The 21,790-nt window shown below is 35.8% G+C and overlaps 4 protein-coding genes across 4 annotated transcripts; 1 reads left to right on the top strand and 3 right to left on the bottom strand.

The window, feature by feature from the left end:
• The first annotated feature begins 156 nt into the window (after positions 1-156).
• Positions 157-3,107, top strand: LOC125204524 (CMP-sialic acid transporter 1-like). Its single transcript, XM_048103211.1, has 8 exons — positions 157-291; positions 435-518; positions 842-1,056; positions 1,226-1,304; positions 1,630-1,799; positions 2,037-2,223; positions 2,367-2,444; positions 2,510-3,107. Exons 1-8 carry the CDS (start codon positions 241-243, stop codon positions 2,651-2,653), a joined length of 1,008 nt encoding a protein of 335 aa, XP_047959168.1. The 5' UTR covers positions 157-240; the 3' UTR covers positions 2,654-3,107.
• Positions 3,108-3,536: 429 nt separating this feature from the next.
• LOC125204533 lies at positions 3,537-4,412 on the bottom strand. The gene is made up of 2 exons (XM_048103222.1): positions 4,136-4,412; positions 3,537-4,064 (listed from the first exon to the last, which is right to left on the bottom strand). Exons 1-2 carry the CDS (start codon positions 4,361-4,363, stop codon positions 3,654-3,656), a joined length of 639 nt encoding a protein of 212 aa, XP_047959179.1. The 5' UTR covers positions 4,364-4,412; the 3' UTR covers positions 3,537-3,653.
• Positions 4,413-9,475: 5,063 nt separating this feature from the next.
• On the bottom strand, positions 9,476-10,519 carry LOC125202546 (pathogenesis-related genes transcriptional activator PTI6-like). Its single transcript, XM_048100958.1, has one exon. It carries the CDS (start codon positions 10,452-10,454, stop codon positions 9,630-9,632), a length of 825 nt encoding a protein of 274 aa, XP_047956915.1. The 5' UTR covers positions 10,455-10,519; the 3' UTR covers positions 9,476-9,629.
• A 7,754-nt stretch (positions 10,520-18,273) lies between these two features.
• Positions 18,274-21,571, bottom strand: LOC125201024 (ubiquitin-conjugating enzyme E2 28-like). Its single transcript, XM_048098896.1, has 5 exons — positions 21,466-21,571; positions 21,226-21,311; positions 20,204-20,331; positions 19,157-19,261; positions 18,274-18,670 (listed from the first exon to the last, which is right to left on the bottom strand). The coding sequence occupies exons 2-5, from the start codon at positions 21,293-21,295 to the stop codon at positions 18,527-18,529; spliced, it is 447 nt and encodes a 148-aa protein (XP_047954853.1). The 5' UTR covers positions 21,296-21,311; positions 21,466-21,571; the 3' UTR covers positions 18,274-18,526.
• Positions 21,572-21,790: the final 219 nt, after the last annotated feature.

Raw genomic sequence — 21,790 nt, 5'->3', positions numbered from 1 at the left:
CAATATTTCATGGACGGAGACTCAAGAGTGAGAGAAATATCTTCTTGAGGATTTTCGAAATAAAAATACGAAAAAGGGAGTTACTAAAATCGTGGCTTATTCGTAATTATACAAAATAAAGGGGTTTATTTCCGTAGTCTCAAATCAAAGGGGTACAATCACAATTCTTCAGTGGAGATCAAATCGGCTCTGAATCGTGATGTACAAGTGAGCAATTTCATAGTGTGGAGGGAGAAGAAGATGCACTGGTACGTCGTCGCTTCATTCCTCACCATTCTCACAAGCTCCCAGGTTCACTCTCCCTCCCTTACTGATTACAGCTCAAACTTAGAATACACACTTAATTTGCTTATATGTGAATGTATTGTTTCATAATTGGCCCCCAAAATGTGATTTTGGAATGAGGGTTTCTTCGTTTTGGTTGAATTTCGCAGGGAATATTGACGACATTATCTCAGAGTAACGGGGCTTACAAGTATGACTATGCCACCGTGCCTTTTCTTGCTGAAGTTTTTAAGGTGAGTGCATTCATTCTTCAAAATTTATGGTTACTCCTCTTAGCTTCAAACTTTACTCCATCTTTTGATTTTTTTCCTATTCATTAAGTCAAAGAAGCCTAAGTGTTAGCCTTGAAGGAGCTGATCAGTGTAACTATCTGTCTTGTTTCGATCTTATTGGTTACCTAATTTTGAGATAGGCATGCTTTCTTTTGAATGGTGGGAGGAAGTTTAACAGAAATTAAGAGATTGGAAGATCAGAATAATTTCTATAATTGTATCTGTGTTGATTTGTGAAGTTTTAGTGGTTTATTAGCTAGTATCATGTTTTTGTTTGGATGCAGCTCATTGTGTCTAGTATGATGCTGTGGAGAGAATGTCAGGCGTCAACTCCTCCTAAAATCACGACTGACTGGAGAAGCGTTCGGTTGTATCCAATTCCTTCTGTCATATACCTCATTCACAACAATGTGCAGTTTGCTACATTGACCTATGTTGATACCTCCACTTATCAGATAATGGGAAACTTAAAGATTGTTACGACTGGAATACTGTTCAGGTGTGTTCTTGTTTGTTGGCAATATATATCACTTATCAGTAACTGGAACTTTGACTATGCGAACAGCCGAACACTTTGCTTCATTTAATATAGAGGCTACACACAGCTTTTTCTTATGTAGATGTTGATGTTCTACAATTGGCATATACTTTTTTATTTCCGGTTTTAGGCTGTTTTTGAGGAGGAAGCTTTCTAATTTGCAGTGGATGGCTATCGTTCTATTGGCTATTGGAACAACCACGAGCCAGGTACAGCTTGGATTTACTTACTCTTCTAGTTTAATGTAAACCACAATGACAAATGAAATACAGTGGGAATATTTTTGTTGTAATAACTTGTTAAGGGTATAAGTTGTTCGTGTTGGTTTGTAATTTTGTATTAGACTGAAGAGTTCTCCAGATAATCATTGTGAAAACTGCTGTTTTGCAGTAATTACTGACAGACAGCAGTTTAAGAGTTGGATTATGACCATTGTCCACACTCACATATAGCTTTTCGTGTAACTCTAACTAGTCCTGGCCAATGTGCATTCTGGTTCTTTTAATCTGAGTCATTATTCTTATGTCAACACAGGTCAAAGGTTGTGGAGAAACTTCTTGCGAGTCGCTTTTCTCGTCTCCAATTCAAGGATACATGCTGGGTATATTATCTGCTTGTCTCTCTGCATTGGCCGGTGTTTACACAGAATTCTTGATGAAAAAGAACAATGACAGCTTATATTGGCAAAATATTCAATTATACACGTGAGTTTCCTTCTTTGGTATTAACGGACCACTGTTTCTACTTTACATGAGATCAATATAATTACTCAATATGAACTGCCCTAGTAAACTGGCCACATACCATGATTTTTCCTCGGAGAACAGGGGAAAGGGGGTTTCTTATTTACATTTTATTTCTTCATTTGTTGTGAATTGACTTGAGTTAGGAGCATGTTAAGGGTATTTATTTATTGATGCAATGTAGCAAATCCCTCCCAGATTTGGTGCAATGTTCAACATGGCCAAGCTTACCACTGATGATTTAAGAAGTGGATTCGAGAATGGTCCATGGTGGCGACGCCTTTTCAATGGATATAGTGCAACAACTTGGCTGGTAGTGTTAAATCTTGGTTCGACTGGGCTGTTAGTATCATGGTTGATGAAGTATGCAGATAACATCGTTAAGGTGCCTGTCGCTTCACTTTTTCACTATATAATTTCTTCCTGTAATGACTTTTGGCTAAATTATCATTTTTTATTCTTTTTTTTCTTCTTCTTCTTCTAGTATGGCATGAAGTAATGAATGGAATCTGTCTTCCTTATCAACAGGTGTATTCCACGTCGATGGCCATGTTATTGACAATGCTGGTATCTGTGTACATTTTCAATTTCAAACCGACTCTTCAGGTGAGTAGTAGTACATTCAATCTCTGGTGCTTCCCACTTTCGTCTTACATAATCAATGCACACAGCTCTTTTTGGGAATCATTATCTGCATGATGTCGCTGCACATGTATTTTGCCCCTCCAACCGTGCTCGTGGACTTGCCCCTGACAGCAAAAGCATCACCTGAAAGTGTAGGAGAAGTTTCTGGTGATCAAAAAACAACTTCCTAGAGTGCACTTGTGAACCTCAGTCCTTTCTTGTCATCCCTTTTTTCATTCGGGAAATTGCACAGAGGAATATTTTCCGATCCTCGGAACCTGGAAGAGGTAGAAACATGGAACTAAGACTTCATCACCACAGGGATACGTACAACAGTTAGGCAGTACGGGGTGATTTCTCCGTCAAGTGCCACCACTGGTGGGGGCGGCCGCAACCACTGACAACGAGAGATGTGAGGGATGCCTACTTTTTTCTCCCAGGTACAACTAACTATACATAGCAAATTGTTGTTGCATTATCAATGGCCTACCCAAGTCGTGTAGTGCTTAATTTTTTTGAATCCTTATACGGTAGCAAGTACATATATCATCCTTACATTCAAGGGTAATTTCATCAAATAATTTGTACCAATTCTGGCTTGTCCATGATTATTGCCTATTGCTATCCTAATTTTGATTTATGAAATATGGAATAAGTAAATCTAACTTCACATTAGTATGAAGATGTAACACAAAATGTATGGGACGGTCAAAAGTTCAATCCAAACTCATATTCGATACAAAATGAAACATGTCATTTGACACACTTGAATTCGACTTATTGTTTAGAACATTTTACAAAATTTCATCATTTATCCCCTTGAAAAAAAAACTCACAATTTATGAAAAAAAAATATAAAAAGAATAGGGATAAGGAAGTTGGGCCAAAATATACCCAATGCATAATAAAGCCCAGGAGAAAATATAATTTCTATGATAAATTTCATAGATCAAAAAATTAGACAGACTAGTCCCAAATTTATATTCCACTATGGAGAAATCAATCGTAGCTAGTAACCATTTATTGTAAATTTTAAACTATCAACTCGTGGCAAAAAATAGGAAAACTATAGAGTAAAGTTGAATTTCTGTTTCCATTAGAACAACATGTATAGTTAAGAACAAGGGATCTTGAGTTAGTAGTAAATTTAGTGTCACATTTTTAACAAAACAAACTATCACACTAAAAAACTCAGCCTCGCCCACACAAAACATCTAAATGAACCTCAGTGTCACCATTGAATTGTGTCTGCATTCTTGATTCATCCATACCTCCATTCTTGTGCTTCCTAGCAAACTCCAAACTCATGTAAATCGTAGCAAAAACAACCGAAAATTCCAATCCGAATCTCGCTGTTCCAACCAAGAATCTATAGATTCCATTCACACTCCTCTTCTTCTCCTGAATCTTGCCATCCATTTCCCACAACAATCCATCACTCTCTTCACCATCTCCCACAAATTCAATCACCTCCGCAATAACACCCTCATTTTCCCTCTCCTCTTTCGACCATCGCCTCGCTCTCTCCCTCACCACCTCTCTGCTCTCCTTGATCCGGCCTAATGCTTCATCCATTTGCGCCTTGTGATTCGATCTCATTTTCTACATACAAATTTTAAACGTTGAAAAATGCGCGGTGTTTGTTTACATAAAGAGGTAGTATAGTAGGTTACCTCTAGAGAAAGCATGAGGGTGTGGAGCTCTTTGAGAGAATCGCTTATGGCGATCAGCCTCGCTCTCTCGTCCGGGCTGCTATCCGCTACAATGCAGTAGCGGCCATGGCTCGAGCAGTGGCTGCACAAGTTGAAGCTGTGCTCATTGATTATGTTGTCGATTTTCCGATGCAAGCCTAATGTTTTGTCAGCGAGAATATGTATCTTGTCATGATTCTTCAATTCCATTGTAAGAAAATAAAAGGGGAAGAAAGAAAAAAGAAACAAGTTTGATGATGGTTTTGTTTCTTTAATTTGTCTTTTATATTTTCGACCAATTACTTCTTTTTCAAGGATTTGATCTGAGCCCTGTGATTTTGTTTTCTTTTTTTTATTATTATTATTAATTTGTCATTATTTTTTGGATGGAGCCAAGCTTTTGCTTTTGTGGTATGCATTTGGTGGTGAGTGTATTGCACCTTTTCTTTGTCTTTATAATTTGCTAATTTTCTTGTGGTATTTGGTTGGACTCAAAGATAAGTTTTTGTTTGGTGGTTTGAGAATCATACAAAATAACCTTAGCTATTTGTTGCCCCACCAACAAGAACATACTATTTATACATTTTCAAATATATATATTCTGAATGTGAATCAAATACTCCATCTTTTTTCTTCAATAATATAATGATTTCTAGATTTCTAATGTCTCTTTAGCTTGGAAAATGAAAAGGAAAACTTAGACCATGAATATAGGATTCTTACCTGTATATATAGAGTCGAAATCATGAATGGATTTTAGTGTTGTAGGTGCATATGATGTAGATTAACGATTACTATAGGATTTTTAATCCACTAAAAATGTGTTTTTGTTATGTCTTTGGCTAGCTAGAACTATGCAATTTTAAGAATATGTGTAGTACGTTTGAAATGCAAAATGAAAAATATTTAGTCCATTAGAATATATTGAAATATGGAGTAAGAATGTTCCATAATTTGATATCTCAAACATGTTAGGAGCAATATGTTTTATCTTGAAATTACTTATTTTCATGTTTTAATCTTCTTTAATAAGTTTCAACCTTCAACTCTTTTAACTAGTGTATTTTTTTTAAAAAAAAGGTATCCAATGTATTCTATCAAGCTTTAATTTTGTAAATGGATCCATACATTCAGCCCAAATTACAAAAGGCCCAAGTTCTTGGTTATTGAGTTATATTGATAGTAATGAAAATTAGTAATTTTTTTTCTAAATTTGGCTTCTCTTTTCTAATTTAAAACACTTTTTTTTTAATCTTTTCCAATAGCCCCCTTATTTGGTTTTGCACTTTTTCCAGATTGTATGAGCTTTTAAATCACCTGGGGCTGGGAATCATGTACTTTAAAATGTTCAATCATTTTCGAATTTTAATCAACAAAGATAAATCTAGGAATTTTTTTCCCTTTCCTTATACTGTTAATACACATATTTTGAATTGCAGCCTACATTTCTTCTTTTGGAAAATGCAATCTAGGAAAATGCTTTCACTAAATATTTTTCCGTGTTGTCCTAATCGAATATAGGGGTGTGTGCGTGTGTGTGGCAAGACCAAAAATAAACTAGTAGTAGTAATTTTTATATTTAGCAAGCATGAAAATTTTCCAGCGACCACTTTATGAAAGATAAATATATACTTATCCTATTTTAGTGATTTCACTGTTTCAGCTTGGCCCATATGTTTGTTTTAGATAGCATGATCGTTGAACTAGAATAGCATAGTGCAGTAAGAATTAAATGAAATTTCATTGAAAATCCAATTATATTCATACCACGTTTGAAATGGCGTGAATTGAATCCAATTTATTTACTGCTTCACTTTTTTATTTTGATTTTACGAGACATATGCATAAGTTATAAATTTTGTAAAATATGAAACGATTGAGAATTCAATCAAATTTATAATGTAGCAATTAACTAGAGTTGACACATATAACATATTTATCTGGTTCAATTTGCACAAATTAATGCCACGCCGTTAGCTGAAATAAATAGAAATCAAGACGTTACTCTTAACTTATCACTTAAGCTTTTGATTTCCAATTCCGCCACTTTTTACTTAATTTGCTAATGCTTAATATCCTTAAATTTTCAATTCTTTTTTAATTACAGCACATGAACAATTAATTTTATGCGAAAAGTACAACTGACAGAAACGGAGTAACCGACAAATATACACATAAATCATTTTGGGTAAATTTTTATGCTTGGGGCAAAAAGCCTTCTTTGATTTTATATGTTATCAGATGTCAATGTACGTTTATCTAAGCATCCATTGATATAGAGTTTTAATAAGATAATGCCCTGGTTATTTTATGAATGACTGTATTCGTTGAAACTTTTGTTTTATTATTCTATTTAACAAATGTACATTGCATGTAAATAACAATGTTTTTAGTCACATATAACACACATGATTAAAATAGAAACATAAGTTAAGTTAGCATTTCTACCAATTTCAGTTAGAAAATAAGTTTCTATTAGAGATAAGGTATAAATATACAATATTAATTAACAAATAAAATATGCTTTTATTATGGGACGGAGGGAGTACTAAACATTCATACTTTCTAGTTAAATTTGGTTGCCTAAAGGGGTTTATGGACATACAATTTGGTTGAGGCTTGTTCAGTTAATACTTAAAGAAGTAGTAGTACTCCTACTAGTTTGGTAGGGACGAAAATTTAATAAAATATGATAAAATCTATTTTAAGTTATGTTTTTATCATATAACAACAAAATAGATGGGTATTTATCCTATCAAACTGCCTTCTTAATAACTTCGAGATCTTGTTTTGTAGCTAACATTAGAATCTGTCTTATTTTGTCTATTGAACTTCGGGGCATTTTTTTGTGGGCTACAACTTGCCTAGAATTTGTGATTTCAAAAATTAGAGGTAGAGAATGGTAATTTTGTTAGGAAAGGGTCTATAATCATGGAGTGATATATTGTCTCTATTAATCATCGATTATATAGTACATAAGATTTATGATTTACTCCGTGATTGAACTTAGTAGTAGTATTTGATTATGTGCATGGAAAAGAAAAATTTATAACTGTTATTTTATCGCAATTTCCTTATAATATTCCTATAAAAACTTATATTTTCACTAAAAAAAACGTTGATTTGCAACTAAGGATATATGCTCGCAGAATGTCATTTTGCCTTTGCGAGTAGAAAGGGTGCTACCCATTTCGCTTGTTGTAAAATTTGCGAGAACATTAGCAAGCACATGCTGAAAAATTGCAAGCACATTGACTAGTGCTCGCAAAATGGCTTGCAAAATCTGGTGGCCGTTGCAAGCATTTTTTGCTTGCAATACTTCCTCAATGTTGTCGCAAATTCAACTTCGCGAGCATTCTTGTGCTCGCAAAAATAATTCCATTTCCTGACTTCATTTTGCAAGCACCGCCGTGCTCGCTGTTCAGCATCTATTCGAAAATACTTTCTATTAAATATTTGTAATTTTTTTATAAATTAATATTAGGATTTATTTTTTCAAATCATAGTATGATATAACTCAATTGAATGACGAAAATTCAAATTTTATATAGATACAAAATATTGTTTCACACTTCAATTCAATCAGATCACAAATTTAGTTCAAATACTTCTACTAGTTCCCACAATTTAGTTCAAATACTACTAGCTCCCGCAATTCTTTGATCTCTTGATGCAATGGCTGTACTCGTCGCTCGAGAAGCTCATCAACCTACTCAGTGCCAAGGCCAGATGAACCGGAAGATGTAGACCCGCAGCTGAGCAGGTAGCAGATGGAAAATACAAGCTTGTCGCTTGCCCAGCTCCAGGAACCTATTTCCTTTTCTTAACCCTCCCAAAAAGCTCGCGAAAGATTGCATCGTAATCTAGATCTTCCCCTTCAGCCCTTGCCAAAACTCTCTCGTTCAAACAAATAAAGAAATATACAATAGCAAGCAATTAGCAATTAAAAGATAATATGTCTACATAGTCTGTCTACACGTGTTTCCAATTATTTGGTATGTAATAGTATCGTCTATCCTATTCTATTCTATTTTTATATCTTTGAAAACCTAAACAATCTCATATTGGATGTTTCCCATTATTTCAGTTTAAGTACTACTCCATTACTTTCTTATTTTAGTTAAGTAGTCTCTAATTGGCATAACATTGTCTAATAACAAAAAGAAAAATAAAAATAAAATCGTAGTCTCAAATCACACATTGAACTAATATTCTTTAATATGTTAATAGAATAGGGCTCTTTTCCCATCTTCACTCTGTCAGTGTGTAGGTCCCATTATCCAGAGTCCAGGCTCATTATTTGTTTTCTGGTCAATAACCTCTTGGTCCAGTGTAACTCATTAACGTAAACCTCTATTAAGCATAAAAGTGAGTACCTTTTGAATATTTTCTACATATTTAGCGGTTGTGAAATTTTTATTATATTCATCAATTTAATCAGTTTTAGCGTGTCATCTACCTAAAATTAAATATTTCAATTTTCTCTATAATAATACCTTACACGTAAAATGTAAAAATGAAGGGAAGCTAAGCAGCCGAATGCAGAACAAAATTTAAACCATTGAACTGTTACCAAAGACTCCACATTTCCCGTCTTAATTACTCCATAAATACAAAAATAAATAAGGAAAAAATAAATTTACATAAATTCTAACTTTATATTTTGACCTTTAGTATACTACATTTAAACCTTTTTCATGGATATTGCTTTGATTTTTTTAAAAATGAATTGACGTATTACATATAGTTACCTTAATCAATATTTTAGGAAGGGATTACATTTCCAAATCATATTGGCAATCGTGCGTGAAGATATACACATATTTTCCAACATCTATTTCAACTGAATCTCCTAAATTACGATTGTGAAGTATATTCAAATGGTTCTCAAATTAAAAATGTACTCAAATATATATACACTATCACAATCTTCATTTCAAAATACATTATTTAATAAATAGTACTAGTAAAATACTCAAAACGCATATCAAAATAAATTATGACAAAACATTTGCTTTGATTTTATACTTTTTTATCTTTAATTTGGTATGTGATATTTAAAGACAGTTTAAAAAAAAATTACTCTCACTTTAAATTAGAGATGGAACTTGAATAATTATTTGTGTAACATTTTGAGTAAATTTCGCGCGGCAATTTCCAGCGTTCAAATCTTATTTGTCTCTAAAGATTATTTCAGATCTTTATTCGTACAAAGGGAAAAATCAATACATATTCTTCAATACCAAACAAGGAAGGGAATATTATACAATTACTAAGAAAAACTAAAGTTCGATTAAAAATTCAAGCTGCATTTACGATTTATGTAGATTTATTACTCTACAATTCAATTACACTAAATTACAGAAGAAATCTCATGAAATTGAAAATAATAGACTAAGGAAAAAAATATACTACTCCACTAACTAATAAACATTTATTACTATACTCCATATTTTTTTCCCATTCACATTTTTTTTTAAATTAAGGAGCCAAAATCCCAAGCTAAGGATCCGAAATCGTCGATTTCTAGTTTAGATACGCTAATATCGTCGCATATCAAGGGCAAATCATCGAAATCGAAATGCTCCAACAACGAATCATAATCATCATCCAACGGCAGACATTCCTCCATCGAAACCTCGTACTCATTCTTCACATCATTTCCGTACAATCCCAAAACAGAAATCGGCGACCCGCCGCCGCCGCCGCCGCCAATTATTTCCACATTGTCCGAATATTCCGTGCTCTCCGGCGAGGCCCGCTCCGGCGGCACTCTCATGAAATTCGTGACGGCGTTGTGGCCGCGTATCTCGATCGCCGCCTTGTCGTACGCCATCGCCGCCTCCTCCGCCGTGCCGAACGTCCCCAGCCAAACCCTCGCCCGCCGCGCCGGATCCCGAATCTCCGCCGACCACTTCCCCCACGGCCGCCGCCTCACGCCGCGGAATTTCCTCCCCTCCCCGCTCTCCGCCGCCGGCAGCGGCCGTTGCGCCGGCGGCCGCTTGTTTTTCTTCTTCGCGCCTGATTTTCCGGCGTCTTCTCTGTCGCCGGCGCGGCGGCGGACCGGCGCCTGATGGCCGCAGTGGTGGGCCCTCTCCAGGCGAATCTCGTGGATGTGGCGGCGGACCTGGCGGCCGCAGGTGGGACCGCCCTCGTCGCCGGAGGAGTCGGTGGCGTCGGCGTCCGTGACGAAGATCCTCACCACGCGCGGCGCGTGGCACGGCGCGCCGCCGCATTGGAGGCGCTTTGTGGTGACATTTTTATGTTCCGAATATTTGATGGGTAAATATTTTGAACTCATTGTGAAACATAGAAATGAGAAATTGTTTGTAACTGATTAAGAAGGATTAAGGGGAATTAAGAGGGATTAAGAAGCAATGGGAGTAATTTGGAAATGAAGAGTGGAGAGTGAGATTCTGTGTATATTTATAAGGGGAGAGTGAGGAAGAGAGTATTTAGTATCCTAACTCAGTGGAGTCAATTAATTTTACCTTTTCTTTAGCAGGAAATTAGTATCTTTGCAACCGAATCAATTTGAATTTGAAGGATTCAATTAATTCATTTTTCTCAATTTACACTTTTTGATCAGATCCGGACAGTCCACGTTACTGATTTCTTTTAGTATTTTTCTAATTTAATTTGGCAAAGTTTATTTGAAGCCATTAAATTTGGAGTATTAAATTCAATTTTGCATGTCACGGTCAATTCCAATCATTTCTGTAATATCTTTATGAATATATTTGGTGTTCAAATCCGGTAAAATATAGGCACTAATATAGGAATACATATCATTTTATTTACATCCCTATATTTGGTGACATTTAAATACTCTAATACCGATTAGTTAAGATTTTGTGATACTTGCATCCCAAGTTCTTTTGGCTCGATAACTTAGGTAGTTTCATCTACAACCACATAATCGATAACATCTTTTCAAGTTTAATCTTTCCAAATTCCATATATACTAAAAGACATAATCATTATTTTTCAACCACATCATCGAGCACATCTTTTCAATGTTCAATTTTCTGTTATTGAAGAATCACTAAGGTTGGTTGAATAGTAATCCAGTCAATTCATAAAAATATATACACTTTTTATTTTTATTCATCCTATAAAAATATAAAATATAGGCATTTATATTTATAAAAAATTGTAACTAACTCATTACACATATATATTAAATTATTTATAACTTTTATTACTATAGTCTACATTACAAATCATTGAACATTAATGACAAAGAGGTCTTATTATCCACGATTACTATTTTAATGGTCATCCTCATTTTTTTTTTTTTACTAATTTTATCTTAATTGTTGTGATATATCATGTGTCTATATATTTATGAGACTGGGAGGGTAATATTTTCACTAGTGAAAAATAAAGGAATCTGATAATTATTTGTGCGGGAAATTAGTATTTTGAAATCAATTGTTGAGAGTAAATAAATATTAAATACTGTATGAATATAAAAAGGAAGTCAAGAGGTGTAGTAATAAGTGTGGGCAGTGGAAAACTTGAGCTTGAAGCAAAAGAAAGAAAGACACATCTTCAGCCACAATAAATATGTTGATTTTGTACATATTTGATTTTTGGTAACTACTCCTTCATTATATGCCATATTCTTGTCAAATCCCGTACTAATAGTACTCCACTGACTGTACCTTTGTAGGGGTAAATATTAGTATTAGAGCATCTCCGTGGCGAATTTCCTACTAGGACTTCCTACAAAAACTTCATGTCATGTCATCACTAGGACTTCCCATTCCACTGCCACATCACTAGAACTTCCCGCAATTAAATTCACAACTATTCAATTTATGGAATTAAAATTTCGACACGAATACGAACGGTTAAATGTGAATATTTATAGAGTTTTAAAAAAAAATTGAATTTTAACTCGGACGTCCGACTGACGCCACAATGGCGGACGTCGGTCGGACGTCGCGCGGATATCCGAGGATATCCGACGTCCTCACGGGACGTCTGTGTCCGACCTTTTCCTTCACAATGTCGGACGTCCGGTCGGACTTCCCCGACGTCCGACTGGGACGTCCACCGGCAGTGCGGATCCAGGATTGATAAACAGAGGGTCGAAATATATATTAGTAGGTTGTTTTAGGGCGAAAATAATAATTTTTTTCGATTTTCGGGGCGACGTTGGGGCAAACGGAGGGGATGGACATGGTAATTTTACGTCCGGATAAGAAGAAATTAGTCGAACGGAGGGGGCGACCGCCCCCTCCCCCCCTCCCCCCGATCCGCCACTGTCCACCGGTGGAGATGCTCTTACTAGTATATCTTACAATGTGTAGCACTATTTTAATAACGTTTCGTAAAACAATAATCATTCATTTTTATCTATTCTCATGGTTTTTTATTTTATCTATATTTGTTATAGCTTGAACTCTTAATCTATTCGGTGGACTTGGAGAATCATTTTACCAATTGAACTGCTCCCTTCGTCCTCTAAGTCTGTTCTATTTTACCATTTTCATCTGTTCCACAAAGTTTGACTCATTTGGAATCTTATCAAAAATAAACATTAATTACACTCTCTATCTCCTCAATATGGGACCCTTATTCCACTACACACCTTAATTTAATACAAAATCAAAAAATTTCTTAAAATTCACACCGGATCAAATTGGGCCAAACTTTAGGAACAGATGGAGTAAGTTTTATCGTTGAACACTTTTATTGATTATGAATTAATAATCATTTAATCACAAAAATTAGTAAAATTCCAGTAGTCACTTGTTTAAGATTTGAATATGAGATACTCCTAAATAACGAATTTATAAATTTTCGCTATGTTCCTATAAAACACTATCATTTGGTCATGTTCAAACGATGTTTCATAAATATAAGTATTCCCTCCGCCATAAAATATAGTCTTATTTTGCCATTTTTGGGTGTATATGATAAATCGTTCCGTATCTTATTTTTACTTTTTTCCCTCCTACTTTATCTACTTTGTTTCACGTCCATTTTATTTTATTAATTTTCCATTAAAACTTATATCATCCACAAATGAGACTATTTTTCATGGATAGAAGGAATTTTTTTTTCTTTTTTAGTTTGATAACTTCAATAAATACATATTATTTTGAATATCCCTAAAAAAATGCAATTTGTATATGAATTGAGATAATTGAAACCTTGCAATCTAATATCCTGATTTGAAACTTTATGTGATTGATCGAAATTTCAATATCATGATTTAAATAGCTATTATCTTCTTTAGTATTATTAGCGTACAAACCCGTTGAGGTAAGTAGTTGGGTTAGCTCTCATAATGATTGTTGAGATGATGATGAGACTTCCTCACCAGTTGATATTAAAAAAAATGAAGACACCAAAAAATTATTTATGCATGAAAATGTCCAAAACAATGTCTGTTTTAACTTAATATGATTCCATCAAGAGTGATGAAACACGCCATTAAAAGTCGCCGCTTCTTACATTAGAAGCATGTTTTAGATAACTATCTATTTTAAATAATTTAAGATTCTGCTATATTATTTCTTATACATTTTCTAGAATTAAAATTTCAGTGCATGTATATGAAGTGAGTTGACATATATATTTTTAATGAAAAGCTCAGATAGTGTATATTGGTCAACTTAGGAGAATTAAATGGTCATGGTCCTTTTTATACATACTCCGTACATTTTATTTAACATTTTATTTACTGTACTATAAAATGCTTAAGTCAAAAAAATGGGTAAACTCCATTAACTTATCGATCCTCATCCACTAGAGTAGCGCATAATCCCACAACAACATTATTTGGTGTTATGAAATTTCAATGTATGATAAAAAATAATTACATCAGTCCCCTATCAATTGTCCACTTTGATTTCGGCGCGAATTTTAAAAAATTTAATAGAAAGTAGGTTAAAATTTTAGTGGTATATGAATCTCATTTTTATATATTAATTTTATAATAGAATGTGAGTGAAATGAGTAGTGGAATGTGGGACCTACTTACCATTTATGGTAAAAAGTGAAAATGGACAATTAATGGGGGACGAACGAAAATAACAAAAGTGAACAATTTATTGGGGATGAATGGAGTATTTGGTTTCGTCATAAAATGCGGACTACACGTATATTAGACATTGCCTACCCAAACATAAACTAATAAAAGAGTCTCCAACTGTTGAACTAGGAATTGTATTTCATTGTTTTTGTATTCATTATTTTAGAGTACAAAATACACTCCTATATATAGGAGAAGACTACTTAAATGTACCTAGGAAATAGATACTTGGAAACATACTCTACTAATGACATATTCCCTAGAGAAGATAAAAGTACCCTTCCAATGTCTTGGAACGTATAAACTACTAATTCCAACACTCCCTCTCAAGTTAAGGGGGCTTGATACCTCCACGATCGCAATTTTGATTCTTCATTTATTTTCAATTTGTGATTTGTAGCCATAGGTTTTTGGGCCCCCGGTCCACCATTCCGTTTCGCAAGAACCCAAAATGTATTCCGGTTAATGAAAACCCCTTGCGGTGACCTCATTACTTCAACCCCCAAAAATTTTTAGATCCCCCAAATTTTTCATTTCAATCGGACCCCAGTTTTTCTTCCCCTTATCTCTTAATCTTTTCGGTGATGATCATATCCCACATAAATCAACAAGCATGTGATCTTTTCTCCTTTTTTTTTTGAAAAACAGTATGACCCGATTACTCGAGAATATAATTTTTCTTCCGGGAACCTCCCAACCGGGCTTTGGTTCTACCCTATAGAGTTCTTTTGGGTTTGTACTTCTCCTTTTCAAATTCTTCGCCAAATCCGGGAGGGACTTCCATATATACTTCCTTCGCGGTTCTCCATGGGGGAAGGCTTTGGGTTTAAATCCTTTCGAGCGTCTTTGTTTCCGGATTGACGTAACCCCCACGGTGTTCATCTTGGCTCCGGTGAAAAGTTTCGAATAATCAACCGGGGTCGGTGTCCCCCTTGGCCCGGGAGTTTTTAATCGTTCAACGTCCCATCGGTCTCCTTTTGATTGTAAACACCCATCTACCCCCACCCCTTTTTTCCTTGGGAAGCGTACACTTTTCCCATGTATTATTTGGGCAATGCACCCTTTCCCTCCCTTCCCCGGTTTTTGTTTTTCATGCTTCCTCTTGTTTGGGGGAATCTCTTCCTTCTATAGAGCTTTCAAATCCCCGGGCCATTTTGGAAAGTTTGGCCTTGGCAAAATTTAATTGCATATCTTCCCGGGCCCCGCCTTCTCGGGAGTATCGTTTTGGGGGTACTCCCCGGTGACCCGCCCGGCAAGATGTACCCCCCGGTACCCCCACCCCTTAGCGTTGTCTCATCATTTTTTGGAAGAACTTTCTTATTATAGGAATTTTTTCCCGGGGGGGATAGGGGTTTTCACAGCCCCGGTTTGCATTGGAGGTGGGGCCCTGCTCGGGGGAGAATTGCTGGTGGGGGTAGGAATGTTAAATTTTGGGCATGGGCAACCAACAGCGGGTCACTGTTTCCCCCCCCCAGGTAATTTGGGTATTGAAAAAAATTCGTTCCAAAAATCACAATTCTTTTATTTGTCTTTTCTTTGGGTCCAAAACATCTATATTTTGATTTTTCCCATATCCTATGAAGAAAAATTTAACCAAAGGAGAAAGTTTTATCGTTTGTTTGGAAGGGACAAAGCAGGGTCCAAAATCGAGGTGGAAGGGAAAGGGGGCGGGCACGGGGGAAGTTTGGATAACTCAAAAATGGTTTAGCCGGGGATTTTTTGGGGAATCATTAAGAAGATGGTGGAAAGTGGCAAAAACTTTTGGGACTTTTGAATCAAACATAATTGATCGCGTCTTTCTGAATGATCCTATTTTCCTTTAGCGACACCATTTTGTTCGGGGGGATAGCGGGAAGTTTGGTGAATGAGACCTTTTCGGCAAAAAGGTTTTATTTGAGGGAAAATTCCCCCCGTCGGGTCTAAGAACAATGTTCTTTAAATGAGTTTGGGTCATTTTTTAAAATTCGGAATTTTGAGAAAACATCGGGCTTTTTTCGGGGAAAAAAACCCATGTCATCCTTGTCAATCATCAAAAAATAAGACAAAATATTTTAACCCATTTCCCTAATAAGGTCCCCAAACATCGGGAATCGGAAAAAAAAGAGCAACCCCATTTTTGTTGAAAAGAATGTCTATGACTTTTTTCCAAAAAACATGTTTCACAATTAAGATGCTAAGTTTAGAAAAGAGGGAAATAAAATGGCAGATAGCTAAATGACGGGGGTCCAACCGCCCATGCCCCTGACCATGCATCCCGGCGAGTCTGAGTCAACATCACCCCGGTTTGAGCCCTCGTCCCGTAGTACAACCCCTGACGCGGCCCGCCCATAAACGTCCCCGGGCGAATATCCAAGAACACAAAAATTTTGGCTGGATTGGAGAGCACTTTTGTTCTTTTCGTAACTTGACTGACAGACATTAGTTTTTGAGTCAAAGATGGAACATATAAGCAATTTGAGATTTTCAAATTTGGGGATATTTGGACCGTGTCAGCTCCTTCGACTGGTGAGATTTCTCCATTAGCTGTTTCAACATGTGTCCTTCGGGATTTATGAAAAGACTCAAAATCGGACTTGTCAAATGTCATAGTGTCAGTAGCTCCACAATCAAAAATCCATCTCCTATCTTTATGTCTACTGATTTCTCTTACTTGACACGAAATCGCAATGGTAGGGTCATTTTCAAGTACAGAAAAATGATTTTTGCAGAGAATATCAGTATGCCTTTTTTCGAGGAGGGTAATTTTTAAGAAATCACAATTTTCGGGGATGATAGGAGCAATTTTAATATCTTGGGGGTCGTTTTGATATATAGGAAAAAGAGAAGGGTTTAGGTTAGACCAAACTGGGAAGTTTCTCCCATCGAGTTTGATCCCTATGTTTACTGTTTCGATTGTTTTGGACATTTTTTGATGCTCACTTGATTTTGGCTGACTGTTTTTGGCTGTAGGAGAGGCTGAATTTGATCGGACTTTTGCCGGATTTTGGTTGAAAGGTTTGAGAAGGGTAGAACGATGATGATTTCAAAAATCTGAGTTCAAAAGAAAATTTTGGATTGTTTGGATCGAAAAGCTGCTCTTGATACCATGTTGAACTAGGAATTGTATTTCATTGTTTTTGTATTCATTATTTTAGAGTACAAAATACACTCCTATATATAGGAGAAGACTACTTAAATGTACCTAGGAAATAGATACTTGGAAACATACTCTACTAATGACATATTCCCTAGAGAAGATAAAAGTACCCTTCCAATGTCTTGGAACGTATAAACTACTAATTCCAACACCAACAACTATGGATAACATAAAATCAAAGAAGGAGAAGAAAAAACTTGCAAAAATAAATCAAAGACATTAAGTGCATCAAAGGACAATTTTCTAGAGAATAATTTAAAAACACGGCTTATGTTGTGGCAATCAACTACTTCTAAAGTATTTACAGCAAATGTGATTTAGCCAATTTATCTGAATTATACCTAAGATCGAGACATCATCATATCTAATGTTTTGATGCATGAGCCGGTGAATATCAAGACGCAATGTGGGCGGTAATCGGCCCCTTTATAGACCTGGCATGGTATTTTGCACGACGGACAATTGCATTGCAATAGATTGAAAATATTGGATCTTCCAAATGTTCCTCAATCGAGAGATGCATGATATCCAACTCTCAACAAACGGCTCAACGCAAGAAGAAGAGAGGAATAAGAGCTTTGATGGAGGCAGAAGAGAGAGTTTTTGTCGATTCCACCGCAGGAGAGAGGTCAGTTGCAGAGATCATAGAGATCACAGAGTGAATTAGGGTTTGGATTGCAATACTAACCCTTACTCAGCAAACTCAATTCTTGGTTCGGAACAATCATGGGAAAATAGAGATAAAATAAAAGCTCATATTTTCACCATTTTAGTACTGCTTCTCAAATATACTCATAAAAAAGTATTTCGAAGTAAAAAAAGTGGGTAAAAATGAATAGGTTAATGATAAGCTCGACAAAGAAAGGCACAAGTAAAACTGGAAATGAATGTGACATTTGAATGAAAAAGTAATGACCATAAACAACAAATAAGAAATGAGGTTCACAAAGATATAGTATTATAGTAGATAAATAGTATATTGATCAAACAAGATCAATAAACCAAATCCAGTTTCAGCCAAAAAACAAGATCCAGTCATTCTTGAATAGAGATTCCATACGAACAATTCAAACCATCATTGCTTGCAAGTTCCAAGCTCTTCTTACAAGGGTCAGAACCGAGAACATGGCCAAGAACGATATAATTTGTACATAAATGCGAATCTAAGCCATCGGGGAAGCATGCCATACTATCCCATGGCGTACTTCTGGGTCCAGCTCCTAGCAGTCTGCTCGTACTTAGACCTGTCTGTCTTGTACATGTGTGCGATTTCAGGCACCAGGGGATCGTCGGGGTTGGGGTCCGTCAAAAGTGAGCAGATTGAGAGCAGCACCTGAAAGTATACATATAATTAACTCACATAGAAATAAAGGGAAGTCCGCAGACTGACAGGTCATGACACAGATCCAAACACTATGTTCAGGAGTAGGCTTTCGAGTTTCTTAAGTGTCACACTTAAAGATGAGATAAAACATATCCAAATTGTGCTGCACTCAGCCACAGAGCAGGACTATGAAAACAAAGAAGATTTAACTTATAATCAAACTCTCCCACAGCCAAACGAATTATTCATGAGAGAAAGAAGACACGGTTTTTTGTCAAAACCAGTGGTAGAAGAAGTCAAATTTGGTTCATGCTTGACAGAGAATGATAATGACTGGCAAATTCAACAAGTTTTTATGGAACATATCTGTTTACTATCACATTCATAACCATAAGGAAACAAATGTTGTATGAGATGATGGATAAATTAATTATTGGAATAGGGAAGGGTGCATATTAGGGTGTTAATTGCTGTTATGGTATTTATCATATGTACCTTGGAAATTGTCAAGGCGGGGCTCCACTGTTCTTTCAAGATATCAAGGCAAATGCTCCCATTGCTGTTAATATTGGGGTGAAAAACTTTTGTTCTGAATGCTACCTGCAAAACACAACAAAGAAAAGTTCAAAGACACGTTTACTTCAAGATCCCACATACACAAAAAGGAGGAAAAGAAGGCATGGGCCACGCCCACAGGTGTTGGGTTGGTTGTTTCATCTTAAACTGATTCAAGGAATACTGCTCAATTACAATACTATCATTTTCATAGAGCTCTCTTCCAGCATTTGATTGCATCATTCTAAAACGTGTTCTAGAAACCATGAAGAAGTGAGAAGGTAAAGAATATAAATCCTGAAACTTTAATGCCTATATAGGAAGGCATCAAAGGGGAAAAATAACAACTTTCCACTATACCTCTGTTCAGGTTCCAATAAATAATACTCCTTCCGTCCCTCTGTAGTAGAGGCATTTCTTTTCGGCGCGGGATTTAAGAAAAATTGTTTTAAATGAGTTAAGTAAAAGGATAATAAAGTAGAAAGGAAAAAAGTAGAGAGATGAAGAGAGAGTAAAGTACTTTTTGCCAAAAAAGGAAATGACTCAGCTACAGTGGGACAACCCAAAAAGGAATACGACTCAGCTACAAAGGGACGAAGGGAGTAACTAACAAGAATCCGTGAACAAGAGACAATATTTCAATAGCGCGCTCAATTATTTCTACCAATTACTACTAGACATGACATATCACTATTGTTCTGTGATGATTAATTAAGATTGATTTCTGAAGAAAACTAGTTGCTCTTACACTAACCTACTACAGTCAGATGAAGTTATACGAAATCATTGTTCGGTTTTTGTGTCATCAAATACCAAGTGGAATTTGTCTTGGTATTAAAAGGAAGCAGAAAATTAGAGTTCAATCCATTGGAATTAAAATTCCAGGGCAACAAGAAAATCACTTGACAAGAAACCAACAGTTCTAAGACGACAACTAAATCAGATAAGAATTAGTTGTACCGAATTAATTATTCAAAGATGCCATACCTTTGGAGGTTTGAATGGGTAATCAGGAGGGAAATGAATGGTGACCAAAAACACCCCTCCTGCATAAGGACTATCTTGTGGACCCATTATGGTGGCTTGCCAGTGAAACATGTCTTCACCAACAGGTCCTGTCGACAGAAGAAAGGAAGCTTAAGACAGCTATTAATTGAAAGAGTTGACACACAGTTGCTAGTAGCATGGTCTTGCCTGAACAACAATTGTTTAAAAATACAGCTGGTATAAAGTCGAAGCTAGAAAACAAGGAATGTCAGAGGAAAATCTGAATACACATCATAACCAAATGAGTACACTTGAGAGGGTAGTCAAATGATTGGAACACTGAAGAAGACAATTGCAAAAAGCAAGAAAATGAATCAGAGAAATGCACAATCCATTGACATGGATGTTATAAAGATTAACATACGGTATGCACCATAGTTCTTGTACGGCATTTCGTATGGTTATTGAGATGTGAAAATGCAAAATATGCAAATACTGTAATTCGTAAAAGTTATGCAACACAATATGATTGAACCTCAAAAGTTGCTAGCATGTACTACTATATACATCAACCGTGCACAATTACACCGGACAATTAGCAGGATATCCCCAAAACATCTATCAAAATCTCAATAGCACTAGCTAATGTACAGAAAGCCCCTGAGAAATTACTTTCTTTTTAGCCACCACTAATCATTTTGCACAAGGAAGAACTAAGCACTCAAATCTTTTTACTGAATTAAATAAACTTTTTTCTTGGTAACTTCCAATTCGTGTCAAATAAACTTGCAAAATCAATACTAATCGATATGCTGGCCAACAAATTAGCACAGAGAAGATTGAATTAACTACCCACAAAAATCGATCAAAACAACAAAATCGGACAAACCCACATGAAATATAATCGTCTACCATCTACACACACACACGCATATATCAATATTTCGCAGATCAACAAACACACGACATAAAAAAAACAAAAGCAAATTGAAAAAATAAACAAAGATTAACCCAAAAAATACCTGCGCTGCAGGAAGTCGGGGGATCTTTTTGCAAATCCTTAAGCTCCTTCAAGATCCGTTTCGAAGCCATCGCGCAAGAATCAGATCTGCCGAATTGAATTCAAGGGCAAAAATCGAAGCCCACAAATAAAAATGAGATATTTAAGACAACCCTGCAAATATAACGTTGCGTATATATACGAGCGATCGAATTTTTGGAAAGAAAGGGAGAGAGAGAAAAAAAAAAACTTTATTTTTTACTTTTTCTCCCCTAATTTCTTCTGGTTCAGCCTCCGCCGCTGCTGCTTCTTGACGCTAAGAAGAATATAGTGCGACTTTTTATTATATGCAATTTTTTTAAATAAAATAATAATCAGATACTAGGAGTCAGGGATGTCAAAATGGATATCGGGAATTGGATACCCGATATCCAAATCCAAAATATCGGGTAATTGGATATCCGATATCCGATTTTTCGAGTTTCGGGATCGGGTTCGGGTATAGGATTTTTGGATTATCGGGTATCGGATAACCCGATACCCGATCGGGTATACCCGAATTACCCAATTTTTTAAATTAAATTTAA

Source organism: Salvia hispanica, chromosome 1, assembly GCF_023119035.1.
Source record: "Salvia hispanica cultivar TCC Black 2014 chromosome 1, UniMelb_Shisp_WGS_1.0, whole genome shotgun sequence".
Classification (NCBI taxonomy): domain Eukaryota; kingdom Viridiplantae; phylum Streptophyta; class Magnoliopsida; order Lamiales; family Lamiaceae; genus Salvia; species Salvia hispanica.
This window is presented reverse-complemented; position numbering and strand designations above follow the sequence as displayed.

What these genes read in the sequence shown, in the direction of transcription:
- LOC125201024 (XM_048098896.1), bottom strand. Translation starts at nt 21,295, where the DNA reads ATGGCTTCGAAACGGATCTTGAAGGAGCTTAAGGATTTGCAAAAAGAT. An exon ending in CCCGACTTCCTGCAGCGCAG is followed by an intron (nt 20,332 to 21,225) that starts GTATTTTTTGGG and finishes TTCTGTCGACAG; the next exon opens with GACCTGTTGGTGAAGACATG. An exon ending in CCGCCTTGACAATTTCCAAG is followed by an intron (nt 18,671 to 19,156) that starts GTACATATGATA and finishes GTATACTTTCAG; the next exon opens with GTGCTGCTCTCAATCTGCTC.
- LOC125204524 (XM_048103211.1), top strand. Translation starts at nt 241, where the DNA reads ATGCACTGGTACGTCGTCGCTTCATTCCTCACCATTCTCACAAGCTCC. An exon ending in CCATTCTCACAAGCTCCCAG is followed by an intron (nt 292 to 434) that starts GTTCACTCTCCC and finishes TGAATTTCGCAG; the next exon opens with GGAATATTGACGACATTATC. An exon ending in TTCTTGCTGAAGTTTTTAAG is followed by an intron (nt 519 to 841) that starts GTGAGTGCATTC and finishes GTTTGGATGCAG; the next exon opens with CTCATTGTGTCTAGTATGAT.
- LOC125204533 (XM_048103222.1), bottom strand. Translation starts at nt 4,363, where the DNA reads ATGGAATTGAAGAATCATGACAAGATACATATTCTCGCTGACAAAACA. An exon ending in CCCTCATGCTTTCTCTAGAG is followed by an intron (nt 4,065 to 4,135) that starts GTAACCTACTAT and finishes ATTTGTATGTAG; the next exon opens with AAAATGAGATCGAATCACAA.
- LOC125202546 (XM_048100958.1), bottom strand. Translation starts at nt 10,454, where the DNA reads ATGAGTTCAAAATATTTACCCATCAAATATTCGGAACATAAAAATGTC.